The sequence below is a fragment of the Gobio gobio genome, assembly GCF_949357685.1.
Source record: "Gobio gobio genome assembly, chromosome: 10".
Taxonomy (NCBI): domain Eukaryota; kingdom Metazoa; phylum Chordata; class Actinopteri; order Cypriniformes; family Gobionidae; genus Gobio; species Gobio gobio.
In genome coordinates this window covers 54,600,133-54,624,978 of record NC_137116.1, presented here as the reverse complement: position 1 = coordinate 54,624,978, position 24,846 = coordinate 54,600,133, and the positions used below count along the sequence as shown (strand labels likewise).

Sequence of the window (24,846 nt, the reverse complement as noted above, 5' to 3'; positions counted from 1 at the left end):
GAAGGAGTGGCAGTGGTAGATATGGAGGAAGTTTCTCTATCTGTGGAAAAGCATCAGTTATCCGACGGTCTAGATAGGCAGAATTCTGAAAAGAATCAAGACATGGAGCTGAAAAGAGATCAGTGTTCGTCGGGAGAACAAGATGAATGTGTCTTTAAAACACAGCAAAAAAGGAAACAGAGCCTCTATGGTAAAGAGTGTTACGGTGTTGATGATATTAAGCTCTTTTTGAGAGTAACAAAGAATGCAAGAAATGCGCGTATTACAGAGTACTTTCCTGATCTGGAACAATTTGTAGAGAAAGCAAAGAGTTTTAAGAGTGAAGGTCAATTTTCTGATCAGGAGGTGTGCAGACTGAAAAACATTCTCAGTTAGGGATTAATGTTGGCCTTGACAAGTTGTAAAACTACACTTTTATGAGATGAGGGTTTTTTTGTGTGTGTTTTTAATATCCTTTTCTTCTCTTTGATGAGAGAATTTCATATTGCTTCACTTCATTTAAATGGGGCACGAGAAGAGAAGAAAAGGTTTGAGTTATACGAGTTAATAAAGGTAAAGAAAATAGAAATTCTCATAGTGATGTTTCTAATGAAGCGGGTTGGGCAAGAGAATTTGATGGGTTAACCTTTCTTAGTCATAAGTCTTCTCTAAGTGGTGGTGTTGCTATTTTATTTTCCAAGAACTCCATTCCAATTTCTTATGAAGTAGAAGAAGTTGTAAAAGGCAGATTTAAAAAAATAAGGGCTCAATTTGAAAATGTATTTTATTGCTTTGGTTGTGTTTATGCTCCTACCAAATACCAATGCAGTTGAAAGGATGGTTTTCTAAACACTTTATGTAAAGTACTAAATTATTGTAATACTGAGGATTTGTTCTTAGTTGGAGGAGATTTTAATTGCACTGAATGCGCATTAGATAGAAATGCAGTAGATAGCCCCATATGGCTTCTCGAAAAAGACTGATTGAAGTTATGGAAAGGCATGATCTTGTAGACATTTGGAGAAATATTCATAAAACACAGAGACAATATACATGGGTTCATTCTTATAATAATTGGACAAGATCATACAGATTTTATGGTTTTAGTCATCAACTAAATGTCTTTAGAGACTCTTCTATTATTCCAGTTAGCTTTTCGGACCATAGTTTAGTACAGTGTGTTTTAACTTTAGGATCCGTAAAACCAAAGAGTACAATGTGGCATTTTAATAAGAACCTTTTGAATGATATAGAATTTAGAGATATCTTAAAATGTTTTGGAATAATTTTAGAACCACAAAATCTGACTTCCAAACTTTGCAGCAGTGGTGGGATTATGGAAAGACAAATTAAACAATTGAGTCAGCAATATGCTTACAACATCACTAAAGAATTACATATTTCAATGGTAAATTTAGAAGATGATATAAAGAAACTTCAAGAATCTATTGGAACTGAACAAAATCAAGAGCTTATTGTAATTTTAGATAGAAAAAAGAAAGAATTGGCAGGAATTTAAGACCTGAAAGCACTATAGACTATATCTATCACTATATCTATAGACTTTTATAAGTCTTTTTGGCCTGAGATTGGTGCAGATAGGCTGGCAGTCATCAACGAAAGTCTAAACAGTGCAGGTTACCGACATTGCTGTGCAGTGATTATAACATTTTATCCAAAACATTAGCAAATATATTGAGTAAGGTTTTGGAAGAGGTCATCTATGCTGATCAGACCTATTGTGTTCCAGGAAGGCACATTTTTGATAATATTTATTTTATTAGAGATATGTTTGATATTGGTAAGCTCTTTGCGATTGATTTTGGTTTAGTTCCAATAGATCAAGAGAAAGCATTTGACAGGATTGAACATAGTTATTTATGGTAGGTTTTAGAAGCTTTTGGTTTTAATAAAACTTTTATTGATAAATTCAAAGTTTTATATTGTGATGTTGAAAGTTTGTTGAAGGTAAATGGTGGCTTATGTGCCCCCTTTAGTGTTCTTAGAGGTATCAGACAAGGATGTGCTCTTTCTGGTATGTTATATAGTTTAACAATTGAATCCCTGTTAAGGAAGTTCAGAGTTGAGTTAAAAGGTGTAATTATTCCAAACTGTGAAAAGGTTTTTAAATTATCAGCTTATGCTGATGATATTGTCCTATTTATTAAAGAACAAAGTAATGTGTTAAAGATGACAAAGATTTTAAGCGATTTTATGGCTGTTTCCTCTGCTAAAGTAAATTGGAAAAAAAAGTGAGGCTATTTTAATTGGAAAGTGGTCGGAAGGACAGCCTAGTCTCCCTGAGGGGTTCAAATGTAGTAGAGATGGTTTTAAATATTTAGGTGTTTATTTGGGAGATGATATAATGGTAAAAAATAATTTTGAAAAAATTGTGGGGCGTTTGAATAAATGGACATTTCTTCTTTCTAAAATGTCGTATAGAGGACGGGTGTTAATTATTAATAATTTGGCAGCCTCTACTATTTGGCATTGGTTGGCATGTATAGATCCCCCAATAATCCTTTGGAAAAAAATTCAATCTATTTTAGTGAATTTTTTTGGGGGGATAATTTACATTGGGTTCCGCAAATTGTTTTATTTTTGCCTAAAAATGGTGGAGGACAAGGTTTGGTTCAATTACAGAGTAGAGCAGCAGCCTTTAGGTTCAAATTTGTACAGAGGTTTCTTGATAGTTTGGTAAAGGAAAATTGGAGTTTGGTTGCTTGTATTATTTTTAAAAACTTTGAAGGTATGGGGTCTGGATAAGCCCTTGTTTTGGATGAACCCTAAGAAGTTGTCTGTATCTAAGTTACCAATTTTTTTTGTCATTTATTTAAAGTATGGTCACTTTTTAAAACTTAGAGAAGTGAGAAAACTGACTCTTTGTACTGGACTCTTCAAAAACCGTTGATTTGTGGATGACTTTTAGATGTGTCCAATGATGGTTCTTTTCCTGCTTTGATGGACTTACTGATCAAATCTCAAATCACTACTCTCGGAAGTCTAACTCGTGTAGCTGGACATGATTTATCTGACACTAAAGCAATAGGAGAAAAGTTGAAGAGGAGGTCAACACAGGTGGTAACTCGGATGTTGTACCAAAGAAGAGTTAAAGATGGTAAAAAGAAGGGTGGAGTCAACCGGAGGAAGACGATCTCTTTCCGAACTTGTCGTTAATACCTGATTTAGAAATGTGTAATGTTTTTTTTTTTAAAGGTGTAATAATGTAGGGTTGTTAGGAAAAGAAAAAGCATCTGGTAAAGCAATGTATGAATGTTGGGTTAAAGTATTCAATAAGAAAAGTCTAGATGGGAAAATAGACACACCATGGCCTAATGTCTTACATTTAAGTGTGAAGACAAGACCTGAATGGGGGGCACTTTATAAGTCACCATTACTAAAAAAACAGGGGACTTGCAATGGAAAGTTTTGCATGGGACTACAGCTGTAAATGCGTTTGTGTCAGTGATAAATGCTGAAGTTAATCTTCTGTGTTTCATACTTTCATGCATTGTAAAAGACTAAGACCCCTGTTTATGTTTTTACAAGATCTATTTAGTTTGATGAAGTGTTCTCTGTCGAGATTTTTATTTGTGGTTTTAAGTATTCGAAAAAACTTTCTTATGAATGTCAATTGTTCAATTTTTTCTTGGGTCGGGCAGAAATGGCAATCTATGTAAGTAGAAAAAACTAAATTGAAAACAATTCTGATACAGATGTTACTTCGCTTTTTTCAAGGTTGGTGAAATCAAGATTTTTAATTGACTTCCGCTATTGTAATGCAACAAAGAATTGAATGTTATCTGAGCAAAGATGGTGTATAAAAGATGTTCTTTGTAAAGTTATTGACAATGTTGTGACTTTTAATAGTTTATGGTGAGTTCAACTCAGTTGTAGTATACACTCACCTAAAGGATTATTAGGAACACCTGTTCATTTTCTCATTAATGCAATTATCTAATCAACCAATCAATCACATGGCAGTTGCTTCAAGACAATCTCCTGAACTCCAAACTGAATGTCAGAATGGGAAAGAAAGGGGATTTAAGCAATTTTGAGTGTGGCATGGTTGTTGGTGCCAGACGGGCCGGTCTGAGTATTTCACAATCTGCTCAGTTACTGGGATTTTCACACACAACCATTTCTAGGGTTTACAAAGAATGGTGTGAAAAGGGAAAAACATCCAGTATGTGGCAGTCCTGTGGGGAAAATGCCTTGTTGATGCTAGAGGTCAGAGGAGAATGGGCCGACTGATTCAAGCTGATAGAAGAGCAACTTTGACTGAAATAACCACTCGTTACAACCGAGGTCTGCAGCAAAGCATTTGTGAAGCCACAACACACACAACCTTGAGGTGGATGGGCTACAACAGCAGAAGACCCCACCGGGTACCACTCATCTCCACTACAAATAGGGAAATGAGGCGACAATTTGCACCACCTCACCAAAATTGGACAGTTGAAGATTGGAAAAATGTTGCCTGGTCTGATAAGTCTGGATTTCTGTTGAGACGTTCAGATGGTAGAGTCAGAATTTGACGTAAACAGAATGAGAACATGGATCATCATGCCTTGTTACCACTGTGCAGGCTGGTGGTGGTGGTGTAATGGTGTGGGGGATGTTTTCTTGGCACACTTTAGACCCCTTAGTGCCAATTGGGCATGGTTTAAATGCCACGGCCTACCTGAGCATTGTTTCTGACCATGTCCATCCCTTTATGAGCACCATGTCCCCATCCTCTGATGGCTACTTCCAGCAGGATAATGCACCGTCACAAAGCTCCAATCATTTCAAATTGGTTTCTTGAACATGACAATGAGTTCACTGGACTAAAATGGCCCCCACAGTCACCAGATCTCAACCCAATAGAGCATCTTTGGGATGTGGTGGAACGGGAGCTTCGTGCCCTGGATGTGCATCCCACAAATCTCCATCAACTGCAAGATGCTCTCCTATCAATATGGGCCAACATTTCTAAAGAATGCTTTCAGCACCTTGTTGAATCAATGCCACGTAGAATTAAGGCAGTTCTGAAGGCCAAAGGGGGTCAAACACAGTATTAGTATGTGTTCCTAATAATCCTGTAGGTGAGTGTATGTTCTCTTGTGCAAAGTGAATTGTAATAAAATGCAATTTCAAAATCTCTCTATCTCTCTCCCTCTCTCTCTATCTCTCTCCCTCTCTCTCTCTCTCTCTCTCTCTCTCTCTCCAGCGTATCTGAAGAGGCGGTATGGTCTGCTGAGTCCGGGCTCAGACAGCGATTCCCCCGGGGCTCACTCTGACTGCATCAGTCCGGGTCTGACCCCGCTGGAGTTCTGCCCCTTCAGCCAAGCCAAGAAACCTCGGGTGGTGCTGGCGGCGGAGGAGAAGGAGGCTCTGAGGAAGGCGTATCTCCAGGAGCCGTACCCCTCGCAGCACACCATCGAGATGCTGGCTGGACAACTCAACCTCAAAACCAACACCGTCATCAACTGGTTCCACAACTACAGGTGCGGCCTCATGTGTTTTGCTGAAGGAGATGGGGAAGTTGAGTCCGGACTGTTTGCAGCTTTACATGGAGGTTTGGCTCCACCTGCTGGACATTAGAGGAGAGATAACAGCTACACCAGTGCTATATTAACACTGGCATAGTAGATTCTTTTAAATCTTCATAATTTTACCAACCAGAGCACACTGTAAGATACAGTATCCCACAATGCAAAGTCTCGAATATATACAGTACCGGTCAAATGTTTGGACACATGACTATATTTAATGTTTTTGAAGGAAGTCTCTTCTGCTCATTAAGCCTGCGGAAATACAGAAAAAACAGTAATACTGTGAAATATTATCACAATATAAATCACAGTTCTCTGTGTGAATATATAGTAAAGTGTAATGTATTCCTGTGATCAAAGCTGAGTTTATCATCATTACTCCAGTCTTCAGTGTCACATGACCCTTCACTAATCATTCTCATATGAGGATCTGATGATCAGTGCTGGAATGCTGAATCACTGAAAATGTATTTTAAATTGTGATAATATTTCACAATATTACAGTTTTTTCTGTATTTTTGATGAAATAAACGATGAGCATTAGAGACTCAGGTGACTGATTACACATTACAGTGAGAGCCAATGTCATTTTAGTTTGATTTCTATAGTTATAGTATGTATTCATATTTTGAATAGGCTTTTATTTTATACTTTCATTTTTTTAAATCTTAGTTTAAGTTGTGTTAATTGTGTCATTTTTTTAATATATATTTCTATATAGGTTTAATACATTTTTATTTCAGTTTTAATTGTAGTCATTTATTTATGTAAACTCAAAAAAGATCAAATATATGATTTTTAGTCGTACTTATCCTGAGTTAACGGATGTGGTAATATCCACTTTAGATGGTCAACAACTCAAAGAGTTAGTTCCTAAAGGTTTAGGCGTTTAACCCTAAAGCCGTCCTCTGGACAAATGAGGGCAAAATCATTTATTTTTAAATTTTTTAATACTTTCCTTAATCTGAGCGGTACAATACTTGGCTACTTTTCCTAAGTTTTCCACCTGAACACACACACATTTTTTTTACTCGATTCTACAATGTTAAGTGCTTGAAAAAAAAGGTCCTTAATCCCGCCTTCATGGACAAAAATGGGCACCCATAGGAATGATTGGAAAAAACTGTAATTCCGAGCATTTTTTTTATTTATTTGTCCAATAAAAATCAATAAATCCAACACAATGCAGATCATACATACACACACATGAAGGAGTGAGCCTATACAACATTCTCAATGTGGCAAACACACACACACACACACACACTGCCCCTGCTCCTAAACCTACCCATCACACACACACACACACACACACACACACACACATGTTGGGTTTTCATGTTTTATGGGGACTTTCCATAGGCGTAATGGTTTTTATACTGTATAAACTGTATATTCTATCCCCCTACACTGCCCCTGCCCCTAAACCTACCCATCACACACACACACACACACACACACACACACATGTTGGGTTTTCATGTTTTATGGGGACTTTCCATAGGCGTAATGGTTTTTATACTGTATAAACTGTATATTCTATCCCCCTACACTGCCCCTGCCCCTAAACCTACCCATCACACACACACACACACACACACACACACACACACACACACACACACACACACACACACACACACACACACACACACACACACACACACACACACACACACACACACACACACACACACACACTGCCCCTGCCCCTGCCCCTAAACCTACCAATCACAGGAGACATTCTGCATTTTTACATTTTCTAAAAACATCACTTATTCTGATTTATATGTTTTCCTCATGGGGACCAAAAAATGTCCCCACAAGGGCAAGGATTTCGGATATTGCCATTTTGTCCCCATAACGTAGGGATTACCAGTCCACACACCCACCCACACACACACACACACACACATTCACAAAAGCATTGCATTGAAAGCCATTGAATGAGCCTATAAGTCAAATAAAAAACAGGCACTCACACACACACAAACAAAGGAATCAAATGAGCCAATAAATGGGCTTTTTTTTTTTATTAAAAAAAAGTTTAAAAAAAGTTAAGACATTGTTTTACAGAGTTCAGCCCATATGCAGCCGTTGAGTTCTATTTCCATCTACTGGCTATATTGTAGCTTTAAAAATAAATTAATACCATCATAGGTCACCAGATGTCACCACATTTTTAGGTTTTGGCTCTCTGGACTTGCTGATATGTTTTTTTTAAAGAACTTAAAGAAAGTTAAAAAAATATTAAATATAGCATAAAAATAAGCATATTTTACATTAAAAATATGGTACTTTTAGAGGTAAATAAATTCATTATTACCCCAAAAATCACAAGAAGGCATAAATTGATAGAATCAATTTTATCAAAGATGGTGATATAACATTTATTTAAAAAAAATGTGTGTACTGTCCACGAGGGCGGGATTAAGGGCTGTTATAGAGACAGAGCGTATTTAGGCCACGCCCACACCGGGGGGGAAAACAATCCAACGTCTCCATTGACTTTGTATTGCGTGAGGCGCCTCATTGTCATTTCGGACTTATAACAAAAAACAGAACAATATCTAAAAGCTGATATGTGACACGGTGTACAGCAAACAAGCTAAAAAACACAGAAATACGTTTTTATAAGCTGTCGACTCAAAAAAAAGAGCGTTTAAGAACATAAAAGTGGGCAATACGAAGTGAAGCTTCGGCTGAAGAATGGGTGAATTTTGGGATCCTGACACTCAGTATGCCTCAATATGTCTGTGTGTGCAGTAAATATGTTGTCACTGTTAAGTCAAATATCCAAATGTCCGTTTTATATGTTATATTTACTGTCTCTGATTACGTCCCCTGTAGTGTGTGTAGTTCTCAGTGTAATATAACGTGTCTTGCTCTGTCTCAATGGCCTGAATCCACTTGTTTGTCCTTAAACGCTCGTTTTTTGGGTCAACAGCTTAAAAAAAACGTCTGGGTTTTTGGTTCTGGGTTTTGTTTAGCTTGTTTGCTGTACACTTTGTCACATATCAGCTTTTAGACATTGTTCAGTTTTTTGTTACAAGTCCGAAATGACAAGGATGCGCCTCCCGCAATGCAAAGTCAATGGAGAGCGTTTGATTGTTTTCCCCCCCGGTGGGCGTGGCCTTCAGATTATGACGCGTGTCGCTCTGTCTCTATGCGAGGGTGGCTTGAGGGTTAATGTAACACGCTGATAAACTGATGAAGAAGCCCAAACCTAAACTGGGATTCCACGATCGTGGAGCGTCCCGCTTTATCTGTGATCGATTATGGTGAGCTGGTTTTAATGCGGTCAGATCACGTGACAGGCAGACAGCGCATGTGTGTTTGTTCTGAGCGTGTTTGACCATCCTCTTCCCAACAGGTCCCGCATGCGGCGAGAGGTTCTGATGGAGGGTCTCCAAGATAACGACACGGACCCCGAACACAACACCTACTCGCCCCTGGCGTCCCACAGCCCGGCCCGGTCCGACCGCGAGGACAGGAAGCAGCCCTCGGCCATCCGCAACCGCTTCTCCGTCAAGCAGGAGGACGAGCCGGAGGAAGACCAGCTGCGTCTGGGCCAGGTCAGGTGCTTCTCCGTGGGTGTCCAGTTCTCTCAGATGAAGAGCGACCCGGGGGTCCGGGACGAGGAGGCGGGCCGCAGTCAGAGGAGCAAGGAGGCCGAGGAGCTGGAGAAGTCGCCCGAGGACCCCGTCAGCTTCAAGGCTTCGTCCGAACCGTCCCGGAGCAGCCTGGAGGTGTCGCTCAACTCGCCCTCCGCCGCCTCCTCGCCCGGCCTCATGATGTCCGTGTCCCCCGTCCCATCCTCCTCCGCCCCCATCTCTCCATCGCTGCCCAGCCTCCCGGCCCCGAGCCATCATCCGCCGTCGCCATCGCTCAACGCCAAACTCAACAAGAGCACTCAGAGACGCAACGAGAAGATGGCCAACCTCAACAACATCATCCACCGGCTGGAGCGAGCCGCCAACCGCGAGGAGACTCTGGAGTGGGAGTTCTAGAGGCTCAAAATCTGTCCGTCAGATATTTATACACACGTTTTAGGTATTTTGATAAAGTAACTTTGAATTCTGTGTTGTTTTAAACAGCGACGGAGAGAAAGCGCAGCGGTGTCATGAAATGCACACTGTAGATTGCCACTGGGTGAGATTATTCAAATAAAAGACCTCTGTCTTAAGCCATCAAAAAGCACTACTTATTTAAAAAAAACAACAAAAGAGAGAAAGACAATGACCAAATTTGCTAATTTTTGAATAGCAATTTTTCAACTTTTGTCTGTAAGACGGGACACGAAGTCAAGTGCGACAGCTTCACCTTGACCGAGGGATAGTCCTAAAAGACTCTAAATAGTGAACATTGCATATGTATTTAGTTTCTCGGTGACATGTTTTGGAACTTTTGTTATACAAGCGTACAACGTGTGATTGTGTGTGTTGTAGAAATCGTCTGCAATAGCCTTCTCTGAACAAGATGTAGCATGGAACATCATTTACCCTCTATTTCCTCTCTAGATAGTAACCTGTGATATACCTGAGCGATACTATAAAAAGAGAAAAAAACGCAAAAAACAAGAAAAAAGGAAATGTACAAAAAGTCGGTACGACGGCATTTTTTGATTTCGTGAACGTGTCATTGTTTTCATTTATTGTTCATGGCTGGATACTTTGAGGTTTTACGCCAGGGCTCACCGTTTACACACTGCACAGATGCTTCACTTACGTCTTGCTTTCTTGCACAAATGTGTCCAAACTCTTAAAATACAAATGCGTTTACCTTGTGCTTAAAACAAGAGGAGATATCAGTTAGCGGGGTAAGAACATCTCATTTCTCTATGGAAGCTCCTCATGTGAACAGGGAATCCTCTGATGGTGCTGCACAACTGGCTTTTAAAGGGAAAGGGAGATGAGGCTCTGATTGGTTTATTGCTCGTTACGCCCAACACACACCCATGACTCATTAAGAGACGAGGGACGACCCTTTAGACCCTGAGCCGAGCGTTAAACTAGCAGAAGTGGATTCTCCTGCGCCGGGAGCTTCAGACCCTGACCTCAGATCAGTGGAATAAGATGCAAGATAAAAAGATTATTATATTCCATTTTAACCCTCTGGCATTATAATTAAACATATTCTAATCTTTTAAAATATTTTTTTTTTTAAATCGTAGCTTCATCGGAATGGTCCGAAACTTGGTGACTTTATTGGTATATGAACACCTAAAAAAAACACTCAGGACCTTCGGGTCAAAAATGACCCCCATAGGAAATGAATGGGAAATTGGCAAAAAATATGAAAATACAGAGTTTTTTTGTGCATACAATCTACAAATCAGCCAGGATGGAGAGTGTGCAAAACAGGGGTGAATCTCTAAAACATCAAGAGTGCAAAACAGACAAAAAAAGCGCACACACACACACACGCACACAAACACAATTAGCTTTTGGAATGGCACGCGTTAATTTGTGTGTGCGTATGTTTTTGTGTGTATAAGTGTGTGTGTGTGTGAGTTTTTTTGTCTGTTTTGCACTCTTGATGTTTTAGAGATTCACCCCTTCACTGTTGAGTCCTTTTTTCTGCATCCTGGCTGATTTGTAGATTGTACGCACAAAAAAACTCTGTATTTTCATATTTTTGCCATTTTCCCATTAATTTCCTATGGGGGTCATTTTTGACCCGAAGGTCCTGAGTGTGACTATTTTTTTTATGACCACTTAGACTTTTCAAATCCTGTCCCCAATTTTTTGGGGTGTTCATATACCAAGTACCAATAAAGTCACCAAGTTTCCGAACATTCCGATGAAGCTACGATTTTTTTTTTTTTTTTATATAACTCATGATCCACTGTAGAGAGAAAAATGTGCTATTGCGTGATAAAAATGCTCAATGTGTCCACCGGATGGCACTGATCTCATTTAAAAAATTGCTTTCATGAGGCCTAGGCATGACTCTAAACTGAAATACAGCTTTAATAAAAAAAAATATATATATTTTTTTAAATATATACATTTTTATTATATTCAATGGGAAAAAATGGGTCATAATTATTGCATAAATATTAATTAAAAATCATAAAATTATCTCAAAACACCAAAAAAGAAAAGAAAAAATATTATTGAACAAAAATATATTTCATTGATTTTACTCAAATCCTTTTTTATCCTAATCCCGCCCTCCGGGTCATTTTTGAGCCGAAGGTCCTGAGTGTGACCCATAAATGAAGAACCCCAGAGGGTTAAACTCACTTAATGTTGATGATGTCAAAACTTAATATCTCCAGTAAATGTGTTTTGATTTAAGAATGTTTAGATATTTGTGCTGGAAAACGAGACACAATTATTGAGTAAGAAAAGCATTTTTGGCGGTGCACTTCCTCAATAATTCCCCACACACTGTCCCGACGAGCTGGTCTCACACACACACACACACACACACACACACACACACACACACACACACACACACACACACACACACACACACACACACACACACACACACACACACACACACACACACACACACACACACACACACACAAGCGTTTAGATGTAGGTGTAAGATAGGAGCCTCAAAGACCAGCGCTGGAGAGACTGGGACGGGTTCACGGGGATTTGTTAGCATCCGTGTGTTTTAAACTGATGGTGATCAGATTTTGTCATTCTTCACCCGTCTGTGTTTCCTCCCGCGTGAACGTCCTCCTCCTCATGAGTCCTTCTGATGTCACTTCCTGTGGGGATTCTAACTTTACGTTCAGGTCATTTTATAATTAAGACATTTTAGCAGGGACTGTAAAATCAATGCACTTCAACTCAAGCTATGGCTGGACATCGGGCGAGAATCTCAGTGCGCTTTAACTGTGTTTATTTATCATCTCGTTCTCATTTGCTATATTCTTGTGATTTTGATACTTATTTCCAGGTGCTCTTTCTACTGCAGGAGATTCAAATTCATTAATAATTATAATAATTCAAAGGCCGGAAACATGCTCTTCTCAAGTATGCACACACAGCTGTGAATGATGTGAGATTTCCCACTTTAGTTTACTAAAGCACACTCTATATTTAAAGACTAGCTGACAGATATCACACAAATAGTGTCTTGAGAAATCACACCCGTCTCTGGGACAAACTCGGCAGACGGTAAAATGGAGGAACATGATTCCTCCTGATTCCTCCTGATTGATTGTTAGCCAATCAAATGCTCTCTGCCTGTCAATTGGGCCTTAAAGGGACAGTTCACCCAAAACTGAAGATTCTGTCATTGTTTACTCACCTCAAGTTGAGTTTCTTTCTGCTGAACACAAGGAAGATATTTTAAAGAATGTAGATAATAAAAAAAATCCTATGAAAGTCAGTGGGACGGCCCATCAATTGTTTGGTTACCCATATTCTTCAAAATATCTTCCTTTGTGTTCAGCAGAAGAAAGAAACTCGACATGAGGTGAGTAAACGATGAGTTTTGGGTGAACTGTCTCTTTAAGGGTCTTGGTTTCATCAAAATGCCTGAAATCACATAAAGTTCTGATAATACTCAAGGGGGTGATAGAGTTTACTTTAAATCTGTGATTCTCAATAGTTTAGACTCAAAGGCCCTGAATTATCCAACACAATTTATAAATATAAGATATTCCTTCAGTATTTCTGCTATAATTATGACAAAAATGATGCTTGTTTTTTCTAAACAGAAACTGGCTAACAAGCAAAAACAATAGTTATTGATGGAAAATAGTAAGAAAATAAATATTATGTATTTTTAGCATTTTAAGTTATTTTAATGTATTAAATAATATTAATATTATTTATGAACAAAATCCATAAAAAAGGGGGGACAATGTGCTGTATTGTGTTTTACTTGTATTTTGAACTTCATTGCGTCGTGTTTTAGGGTTAAATGTCCTTAAAATTGCTGGATAATGTCCTGGATACTCTCTGCCAGTACATTATGCTTGTTTTTACAGTAATTAATGTGTCATTATTAATAATAATATAATAATTCAAATCATTGCAGCCTTTTTGGGCGTTTGCTGAGGTCTACACTAAAATAAATCTAATTATAAACTATAAATCTAATTGACATCAGTAAATTAAACTTAATTTATTGTGTTTACACAATTGGTTTGTCCAATGCATTTGAACTGACGAGTTACATCAGATTGAGAAGTAAAGAAATAAACATGAGATATTTTAAATGTTAAATCGTGACATTCAGGAGCTATAAACATCTAAACTGAACTCTAACACATTATTGTTGGTTTAACTAAAATAAAATACCTGGCTGCCTTAAAATTGTGAGTTTATTTAAATTTAAAATGTGAGTTAATACAATGAAGCTCAAACTCAAAATATGATGTTCTCTGAATCACATTAATTAAAACACATTATTAAAATCAAATAAAATCCTTTTGTTACAGTGTAAACTTTCGTTTAAGTATATTGTTCACTCTCAGAAAATAAAGTACATAAGTGTCCTAGAGAGCTGATGTCCTGCAGAGTTTAGCTCCAACCCTACTAAGCCACCATAGTATAAAACTCATGGCTCCCAGCATGCATAGCAGCATTAAGTATGTCACCATTGTTGAGATTCATGTGTTGACTCTTGATATCTGTGTGCGTCTAAACCCCCCTAGAATGTATTTAAAAATCAAAATTCAGAATGCCTGATCTGTGGCAAGAAAGTGTTGTTGGTGAATATTATTTATTATTATTTTTAGTCAGTGATGAGTTCAGTCTAACATATTTTTGTTTATGGCTTCTTTTGATTTGAACAGATTATGTGTTTTGTTAACACTGTAACAAAAACCACAAACTAAAGACGAGTCAAACTGCCCAACTAAATAAAACAATGATCACCATAATGGTGACCAACTAAAGAAAACACTTGTCTTCATAATGGTGATCAATTAAGAAACACTGATCACCATAATTGTGACCAACTAAATAAAACACTGATCACCATAATGGTGACTAACTAAATAAAACACTGATCTTCATAATGGTGACCAACTAAAGAAACAACGATCACCATACTGGTGCCCAATTAAATAAAACACTGATCTCCATAATGATGACCAACTAAAGGAAACACTGGTCTTCATAATGGTGACCAACTAGAAACACGGATCACCATAATGGCGACCAAATATAAAACCAACATCTAAAGCTCTGTTAATTCTCAATAAGAGCTTCTATAGATGTCTTTCAGGGTTGGAGCCAAACTCTGCAGGACAGCGGCTCTCTAAGACCGAACTTGCCTGCCAATGGTTAATTGTAGGGGTAATTGTGGACCAGTTGTTTATCTTTAAAGGGACAGTTATACGTTTTGTTCCCCAAGGAACAAAATTGTACCTCCACTGTATCTTTTTTTCTGAGAGTGTTCAGTGAGATTCTCTTCTGTTATGATGGAGCAAAAGGAAGAGTAAACTGGCACACTCTCAGAACAAAAGGTACAGCGCTGTTACTGGGGCAGTGCCCTAAGGTACAAGAGCTTAAAGATACTAATCTGTACCTTTAAGGAACTTAAGATGTACCTTTCGCTCTTGTACCTCTGCCCCGTTTGTTCTGAGAGTGCTGCTCTCCATCTTATTCTTAACACAAGACGTCCATTATTCTGCCTGATTTAGCAAACTGATGTTTGATATCATATTATTTGTCATAATTATAAACACATGGAGGGCACAACAAATAGTTTTAGTGTGTAGTGCATGTGAAGTCTCGCACATCCACAGAAAATAGCTTGGGTCACGCGTGTGCGTTCTGACACGTTTGGCTTGTGTTGATGGAAATACTTGCGTAGAGTGTGTTTCAGGTCTAACACTGGAGAATGCAGATGTTTGTGGACCAAACACTGAATGCATTTGAAGTCCGAACACAATGACCAAAGCAAAGCAAACACTCATTGGAACAAACGTCGGCTGTTAGTTTAGCATTGCTCTGTGAACACTGAAGCGTTAGCATTCAGATCTCACAGAGCTTCGCAGAATCATCCTCCTCATGCTGGGTCTGAGCTATCCAGATGTTCTTCACTGCTGTGTTTCGCTGCTGTCGGTTGAAATACTGTTTTTTTATTTATTATATTATAAAACATTGACGCTCCTTTCCTACTGTATCATGTTTTATACTCGACATTTACAACTACACGAGAAAAATACACACAGCACTTAGAAAAACGTGAAGAAAGTACAGCAATTATTCCGATTTGTGTTCTTTGCCTTCATGTCTTGTTAGAAACACTTGCACATGTCTTAATACTGAGGGTCGGATCTTAAAACATATGTAAATATATATATAGATATTACACATTTACTGAGAAGGATATATCTTAGGTCCTTGACACTAGCGTGCTGATGATATTTAATAGAGTGTACAGTTATATTAACCAAACACATAGAGCCAGGGGTGGTCTGGCAAGCTTGCCCATCTTCTAGAAACTTCTCTCAGGGTAGACTTGCTTCTCTAAGCTTTACAAAACCTGTCAGGTCACGCCACCGGTCAACGTTTACTGTTCCTATATCCGCCGTTTCAGTTGACTGATCATGTGATTGGAAATAAGAATCTCATGTACTCTTATTATTAATAACAATCCTCTGAGGTCATGCGACTGAGGAAACTAGTGCTGGTTCAGATGAAACCTCGACGACTACTTGTTTTTTCCTCTCATGTTGTTGTTCATGTAATAAAATTCCCTGTTGACAACAGATTTTATGACCATTCTAAACTGCTTTCATTTTCTGTATGTATTTTGCATGCCTTGTTTTATTAGCAAGGATCGGGAATGTTTGAGTGGGTTTCCCAGAGAAATCAGCACTTACACATAGTTTCACTTCCTGCGGGTTATGATGATGATGATACTGGACCAGGCACTTTCCACAAAAACAGCACAATCTGACTTGGACTATACCGATAACCGATAATTCTTCATATTTCAAAGCCGATATATTGGCCGATAAATCTAAATACAACTTTTGATATCATTTTTGAGAGTCTCAGCATTGAAAGCCATGTCCCGAGCACACAGTTATGAGGTTGTCATTGTGATTTAATGACAGACTTGAGCACTTAACCATATTTTCCAATCATATTTCACACAATTCAAAGCCGTCATGGTGAACGGTGCGCATCTGAAGTGTTTCAGCTGAAGGGAATAACACATTATTCATCAGCTTTAATATATCAGCCGAATGTTCTTATCAGGCCGATAATGATAACATTAAAAATGGCCAATGGTGGCCAATATATCATGCATCCCGACACAAAAAACGCATCTTTTTTTATTAGATCGGTGACAAATTATCATTGCATATACTGTAAATTTAACCACGCATGGAAATTAGGTTAAAAAAAATCACAGATGCCTCCTGACTCATATCAGACGTCTTGACCTTCTCATCATTTTGCCATTTGAAGGTCAACTTAGACCAGAAATCATCACTGTTATCACATGACACCTGTACATTTGTATTCATGTGTCCCATATTTTGACGTTGTTTTGCAAGACGGCTCATATAAAATGTAGTTTGACCTCCTGAGGATGATTATGAAGACTTTATGAAGGTAAAGCTCCTCCTTTCACCGTTTGCTGAAAAGGAAGAAGGCTTCGTTGTTACTTGTGGAAAGTGCCATCCCAGAATAATAAAATGAGGGGTCATCATGAGTAACTCGGCCAAAACACGATGACTTTAATATCTGTGAGTGTGTTTGTATATGAATTATCCCAGAGCCCTCGGAAACACTGGCTTTTTGTTTGTTTGAATATTATTAAATTAAACCGCCTCAATGAAGAATTAAAAAACTTGAAAACGTAATTGTGAGTTGTTCTGATTGAATGTGTGTGTTTGCGGTTGTACTGTGTGTACATGAGGCTCGTGGTGTGTATGAGATTCGACACAAGCGGGAGGCTAAACTCTGTGTTTGGTTGATCCTCTTTTGCGCAGAAAGACAGAAAGGTATTTTTTTTCCTCCTTCCAACGTTTGCGCACATTTCCCATGACCTTATGGCAGAGCACTTAAAGCTTTGGTTGATAAAGAGAGGACAAATAAATGTCAAATGTCATGTGTCTTTTAATCACATATGTACCAAGTCATTATTGAATACAGTACATCATTGTATAAACCTTTCTTGTCTGCGTGTGTTTCTTTTCACCTTCACATTGCCAAAGCATTGGTAAGATTAAATTACCGACACATTTACAGACAATTCCAGTTGCATAAATGGAAAATCTTATACTGTGTTTATTTTGCAAATGTACAGTAGCTCCGGCCATCAGATACTTCTGACCATCAACCCGAGTTCGAATCCACTCTTCTCCCTTTTCCCATCGCATATTAAATTGGAAAGGCCGTTATTTTCAGTAAATATTAAGAAAATATGTAAAAAGTGGAATTAAAGGTTATTTAATAATAAAGTGTTTATCGGGTAGGGTTAGGGAGGGCTTTATTGTCCCAATAAAGAGGCATTTATTTAATAAATATAATTTTCACTCAATATGTTATTATTAAATCCTGTTTTATAATGTACTAAAATACTGAGGTGCAAATATAACTACAGTTTACACTTATTTAAAAGAAAATACTGCTATTTTTATATGTAAATATAACTAGTGTTATAAGAAAATACTGCTATTCCCTTAGTGTAAATAGCCACTATAAATATTAAATTGCCAGCAGATTAATAGTATAATACAATTGGTGTCAATAAACAGCAGATTCTCCCTGTGAAAAATATAGTAGGTGTGCAGAAATTGACCCAAAATAAACCTGAAAAATATGAACTGGATTTAAAAAGTGACAACTAGCTTCCCTTTAAATTCAACTTGTTTTCTTAATTCACTTTCATTTAAAATCAGTTTGATTTGAGGCGGTTTCAACATTCCTAACTAATCGTTTTTATGCCGAATTCTCGTTGTCTGAAATAATTGATTTATTCATGTAAATTACGTTCATCCACTTCAAAGCTTGTTTACATATCCGCCCCTCCCCCACCGCGCGTTCCAACGTGCTGACGCAATCTGCGCCGTGACGTCATGACGTCCTGACGTCGGGGAGGCTGCGATGACGACGGGATTCCACAGTGGGACGGGCCGACTCTGCAAATGGCTACGAGGTGCAATTTGTCGATTTCTTCATCGTTAATCTCCTCTCCTGCGACTCGGAAGAAAGCGTACACCGCCTCTGCCTCGCAGGCTGCCCTCAGGTGAGTGATCTGAGTGGGTTTGGCCCGGGATGTGGGTGTTTTCGCTGTGTTTTGAGGCCTTATCTGAGGGGTCCGCCCTCCGCTCGCGACAACAACAACAACAGACGCCGAAACGGGCCTCGGCTGAGGAGATTTCAAAAACGCTCCACACGAGCAGAGAAACATCACTGCGGGTTAGAGGGGTGTGTTGTTTAGGTAGTTTGGTGTACATTTGACCGCTGGCAGGGGTAGGAATGAGGCCTTTTAGCTGTGTTTGTGTCGGTTACTCCGCTGGCGCTCCAGTCAGAGAAACAGCCGCCGCGCGACTGACAGATCGAGCGCGAGCGCCTTACAGCAGTTCACCATGGTAACCAGCTTTATTATAACACCGACACGATCGTCAAGTATTTGATATAAATCACGCACTGTAGTGCGAAAACTATGGTTGCGATGTTATAGTAACTATATTAGAAAAACAGAGCAGTGTGCATCATAACGCATTTTTATGACAGTGGTGTTACTTTTGCCATAATAACAGGTGTTACTCCTGTATATGTTCACTTTTGGAGGAGAGCCTATAATTATGACCTCACAGTTGGAACAATACCTGTCATAATTATGGTATTTTGTTGTTTCACCGTAACGTATTAATAACACTCATGTAATGTAACTCAGAATCCTTCAGAATAGTAGGACTGTAGTAGCAACAACTGCCCTGGAGACCAGACCATAGTTTCCAGCAGAATGAATGGGACACCCGTTGGGTTACTGCGGTAACTAAGGTATGTTTGAGGGAATCTGTGGTTACCATGGTAATGTTATTATGGCCTGCAGTGGAGAGGCACGTGTTGGGTTTGTTTACAATTTACTCGAGGACTTTACTTAAGTACACTTTTTGAGTATCTGTACTTTCCTTGAGTGGTATTGTTTCTGGAAACTTATGACTTTTACTTCACTACATTTGAAAGACAAATATCGTACTTTTTACTCCACTACATTTCTATCAAGGCCCTCGAAGTAGAAAGTCGTAGTCGCTTTGAAAGTCAGTGGAGGATTGGTGTTGTTTTTCAGTGATCAGTAATAACTCTTGTAGGATCACATGAAGTTCAATGATTTCCGAGTATTTTTTGAACACTATCAATTGATGGCAAAATAGAATAGTTCCCAGACTCAGTGCGCACAAACATAGTCATACTTAAAAGATAAAATTCAGAAGAGCAGACGTGGATAAGTCTGAAAGTGCACAGAAAGCTGCCTCTCAAACGCCAGACCACAAGAACTGAGGTTTTTTTTATTTTTTATTTTTTTATTGCAATATATACATAACAAGACAGGGAACAACCAACAATGTAAGACACTTCTATTAGAATAAACACAGAGTTTTACTTTACGCAGAAAAAAAAAAAAAAAAAAAGGCACAAGGAGCAAAGGGTCGAGACAAAAAGGTAGCCCTAAAAACATTAAAATAAAATGTTCTATAATAATAAATACTTTGACAAAGAGTAACATAAGGTTTCAAACTTCTGATTATGTTTCTTGAAACATTTGAAGCTCTGAAACATTTTAACAAACTCACATAGAAATATATTAAATGAGGGCTTACATTTTTTCCATTTACAAGTATGGATATGATATTTACCCATTAATAAAACAAAATGTACAGAATCAGAGAAGGATGAATTTAAATCCCATTTAAAGAAGAGAACATCTTTTAGGGTTATAGGAGGTAAGAACTGAAGTTTAGTTCTACTAATTCTACTAAAAACTAAAACTATTCAGATGCCTAAAATGTTATTAAAACTAAATCAAAATTTGCTGTCAAAATTAACATTGGTATGAAGTATGATTGGTCAAATGATTTTTATAGATTTACCCGCCAAGTTGCGATAGCCTTGTGGATACAGCGCTAACACATAACGTTCAACAATGATGTTAGTTAGCATGCAGAAACGTAGTTGAGCTAATAATGTTAACTAAAGTCCTTTCAGAAATGTGTTTTACATAATCCTGTCAAATAAACACAATGTAGAAACCTTTCTTTTCTAGTATGATTTTGACTTTGATGAGAGCTTTGTAACTTTTAAGCAAGTATTTAAATGAGTTGAAGGTATGCTAGCATGTCAGATTGAACAGCGCTTTCTCACAACAATAATAAAATAATGCGTTTACTTTTGATACTTAACCCATTTAAGCCCACCAGCAACTATAATTGCCGCAGTGTATAGTCGTCATTTTCCTTTTGTAAGTATTTCTAGATAGTATCCGTGTTTTATATCTCAATGACACGCAAGAAAACAACCAAATAAAGGATTTCAAGAGAAAAAAAAAGATATTAACTTCCTTCCTGTCACATGAACTTCCTACCCCTACTTCCAGGAAGCATAGCGAAGGCAAACCCTCCCAAAGAAAGGCTATTTTCATGTTACTAATAAGTATTTTTTGTTGACATATATATATCTACATAATCGTGAAGGTCTCTAGAATCATCCAAACAAAACAATTCTTACAACAGATCTACAGTTTTTTGTACACTTAGTCAAAAGTCCAAGCGGCAGCTATAGTTACATATGTATAAGTACATATAATGGGGAAATGTGCTGTGTTAACAGGTTAATAAATCAGGATTTTTGGTCTTTAGTGCTTTTTGCTTTCATAATATCCCACCTATAACATAACTTAACCCTTTAACTGACATCTCTACTGTACAGTAGACCTTAATTCGATAGGGGAAAAATATCATATTTTATGATAATAAGGCAAACTTATTTTTCCTTATACGTACAGTAGGCTATATACATATGAAATGATACTAAATCAAGATCGAAATCAATATTTGTGCCAATCATCAACCTAAGCACCCGCCCGCCCGCCACCACAAATTGGTTTCTGTGGGAAAAACTGCTACATAGTTTTTGTTAATACTTTGAATTCAATTTAATTCTGCTTTCATTTTCATTTTAATTCAAAGTTTTGGTAATTCGTTGCCATTTTTTTTGTTTTTTGTTTGTTATTTAAAAAAAATTCTATTTAGTTTTAGTTAAGGCAATGAAACTAAATAACAGGTTAATTTCAACTAAATGAAAAAAGTTAACTCTTTTTTTTACATTTTATTTGATGTCAGTTGACATTTATTTATGTCAAGTAAAGAGATTTTGTTATGGTTTTAGTTTTTGTTAGCAATAATAACACTGATACTAGTAAAATCTATGTATTTAATAATATGTGTCAAATATTGTTTTAGTCTTTCCTTCCTGTGACGCCCAGCCCGAAGCTACAGAGTTTACTTTAAATTCAATTACATTACCAAAGAATACCTGGGGTGGAAATTGGACACTCGGCATGACTTTTATTTAATAAACGAGCCTGAAATACAACAGGACTCTTATTTTGAAATATCTATGCTTTATTAATGCAGCTGCTCATTCAGATTCAGACGAGGAGATAAAATATGCATTCTTACAACCGTACACGACACATTACAGTATAAACACCGACACATTTGAAGTGTCCAAACACTGATTGGAGCCATTGTATATTTTGTGTTGGTGTTGCTGGTTTTGCTGCTGAATCTCCACAGCGAATTAAATCAGTCAATACTATTGCTAATGTAAGTTTAGAGTTTTAAATAATTGTGAGGAGATGAAAGGGCTTAGCACTTAAACATGGATCCTATTTATACATGTCCTTAAAGGATGCATGGAAAAAAATACATAATTTTTAATTTATTAAAACAACAACAACAAAAAAATAGTGTAAATGTGTTTGTTCACTATCAGTGGAATGATTTGTATTGTTGCAAGTGAAAATAACTACTAGTGTCGCGGAGCGTTACGGATACGTGGTGTTGCCATAGACAATACATAAATTAATTTGGTAAATAAATAAACAACATTTATTTATACATCACACAACTATTTACAACACTAAAGAGGTTGGCTTTGATTGATTTGTTTCTCCGGATTTTGTTGCTTTTAAGAAGAAAAAAAAACTAAATTTTGCCTGTTTAGGTTCATCACCTTCTCCATTCCTCTTCGACATTTTTACCACTAAAGTTACTACTCGCAAATCCGTGTTTTTTTTGGGGGGGGGGGGGGGGGGTATGGGTATATTTCAGGGCTCAATGCTAAGGATTTTTTTCAGGGGTTCCAATTTTTACTTGCCCTCCAAGAATTTTCACTGGCCCCACCACAAAAAAACTGATAAATAAAATAAGCCTAGTATTGTTTTTGAGCCATGTAAGCTTAATAAATAAGTTTTTTTTGCATTTTGTCTCAGAGGTCTGCCAGAGGTGTCAGCACACTGACAAGGTGCGTCAGCTGGCGTACTTGATTCAGGGGGATGTTAGCAAGATTAGACTTGAGTTTGTTTTGCCATAACGGGTCTTTTTTGGAACAACCGGATGACCGACTGAATCATCCGAAGCTGGCTGCTCCATCGAGTGGGGCGGACCCCTAATTGGTCTGTTTCCTCTGTGTTCAGGTGCTCTTGCGTACACTTTTCACCAGCTTGCCGACTTTCACTAACAGCCTATTAATGTTGTCGTGCTCGTTAACGGCATCTTTGATCGCTAGCTGAAGCATGTGAATGGGGCATCTCAGATGTAAATGTGACACAGTAAAGTACTGATTTATCATAGTTTCTACATTAGTTGTTATCACTTCCACACTGACTTGCGAGGGCACCGGTGGTTCCTCATTAGGGTTGGGAATCGTGAGAAATTTTCCGGTTCCGGTTCTGGTTGCGGTTCCGCCTAACGATTCCGGTTCCGATTCCGGTTCCATTAAAATTATTAAACAAATAGTGGTAAAGGAAAAAGGCACAATACGCAACTCAAACAATCCATTTTGTGTTTATTACTTGCTCTAAAATTAATTTACAGGTTGGCAATGTCAAAAAAAGTCCTGTACTGTACATATATTACAGTATTAATTAAGCCATTCTTGCAACACATTTTTTTTCAAATGAACACCTCTGAAATTGTCTTATTACATTTTATCTCTCTGTCTCTGAATAAAACCAAGTTATAAATTATATTTATTAGTTATATTTATTAATTAGTTGTATATTAATTTAATAGTAATTCAGTTATTCAGTGAACTTGTAAATAATAAATTGCAATTCAGCATTACAAAGGTAATTGTGCCTAAACGCTTACCTAAACCATGGTGACTCAACGGTTGACAAATATATATATATATATAGGCCTTTCACTATAAATCTGGTATAAGCCCTGTGGCACTCTGTGCTGTAGCAAATGTTTTGTCAAATTGCTAGTGCAGCCTCCTTTGCATGTTATTAACTTTTCACATGTGTTACATTTTGCTTCATTATCATTCATTCTTTGGAAATGAATCCATACTTGTGACTTTCTCTTCGCCATGCTGGTGGTCAACGAGAAAATATCTGACGCAAAACCATAAATGTGTAGCGCGAGGTCTTTCAGTGCTGAACTGCTGCACTCCTGGAAGCGGCAGGCAACGTAATTAATATTCATGATGAGGTGAGCCAGGGTTGCCAGGTTTTCACAACAAAACCCGCACAATTGCACAATCGCTTCAACCCGCGGACATGAAACACAGCCCGTGTCAACAGTGTTTAAGTAGCCCAATTCCGCGGGAAAACCACGGACCTGGCAACACTGGCTGTCACTCGCTTCCAGCGCTTCGCACACACATTGCACCAGAACCGTTTTCGGAACCGAAACTTAGGAATTTCGCACGGTTCTGGTATTTTTCAAAAATCAGTTTCGGTTCTGCATAAGAACCGGTTCTCGGTTCCCAACCCTATTCCTCATCCTCCTCTTCGTGTTCAGCGCTGCTGCTGGCATCCGCGGTCACTTCACCCTCCGCCTCCTCTTCAGTGCCAGGGAGGAGGTTAAACGCCTTGATCATGTTGCTGGCACTGTCAGTAACGACACGAATCACACGTCGTTGCACGTTCCAATATTTCAGTACACTTTCATACTTTTGATAAATACGATCTGCGGTGTGGTGCCCTTGTATGTGCTCACAGCCCAACAAAACCGTGTGCCCCCGGAACATCCCATCAATGAAACTGGCCACGATGCCAAGGAAGCTGTGCCCTCTTCTACTGGTCCAAATGTCTGCTGACAGAACGAGCCCATCACCATTTTGCAGTAGGTCTTGCAGTTTGGCTT

At 38.1% G+C, this 24,846-nt stretch overlaps 2 protein-coding genes across 27 annotated transcripts in view; both read left to right on the top strand.

Annotated features, from left to right (window-relative positions):
* Nucleotides 1-10,069, top strand: part of cux2b (cut-like homeobox 2b) — a gene marked incomplete at its 5' end in the record, with an annotated part of 258,049 nt that extends 247,980 nt beyond the window's left edge. Inside the window, 2 exons of the mRNA XM_079828153.1 lie at nucleotides 5,192-5,468; nucleotides 8,890-10,069. Of these exons, the coding sequence (XP_079684279.1) occupies nucleotides 5,192-5,468; nucleotides 8,890-9,526 (914 nt within the window). The 3' untranslated portion in view covers nucleotides 9,527-10,069. The remainder of the gene's footprint in view (nucleotides 1-5,191; nucleotides 5,469-8,889) is intronic.
* Nucleotides 10,070-18,534: 8,465 nt separating this feature from the next.
* Nucleotides 18,535-24,846, top strand: part of mtmr3 (myotubularin related protein 3) — a 93,324-nt gene continuing 87,012 nt past the window's right edge. For 25 of the 26 annotated variants that reach the window (XR_013817399.1, XR_013817400.1, XR_013817402.1 and 22 more), the window contains exon 1: nucleotides 18,551-18,710. The gene's annotated coding sequence lies outside the window, so the exon portion shown is untranslated. Of the gene's footprint in view, nucleotides 18,711-24,846 lie in introns of all 26 variants that reach the window. The other variant, XR_013817401.1, reaches the window with a different exon arrangement.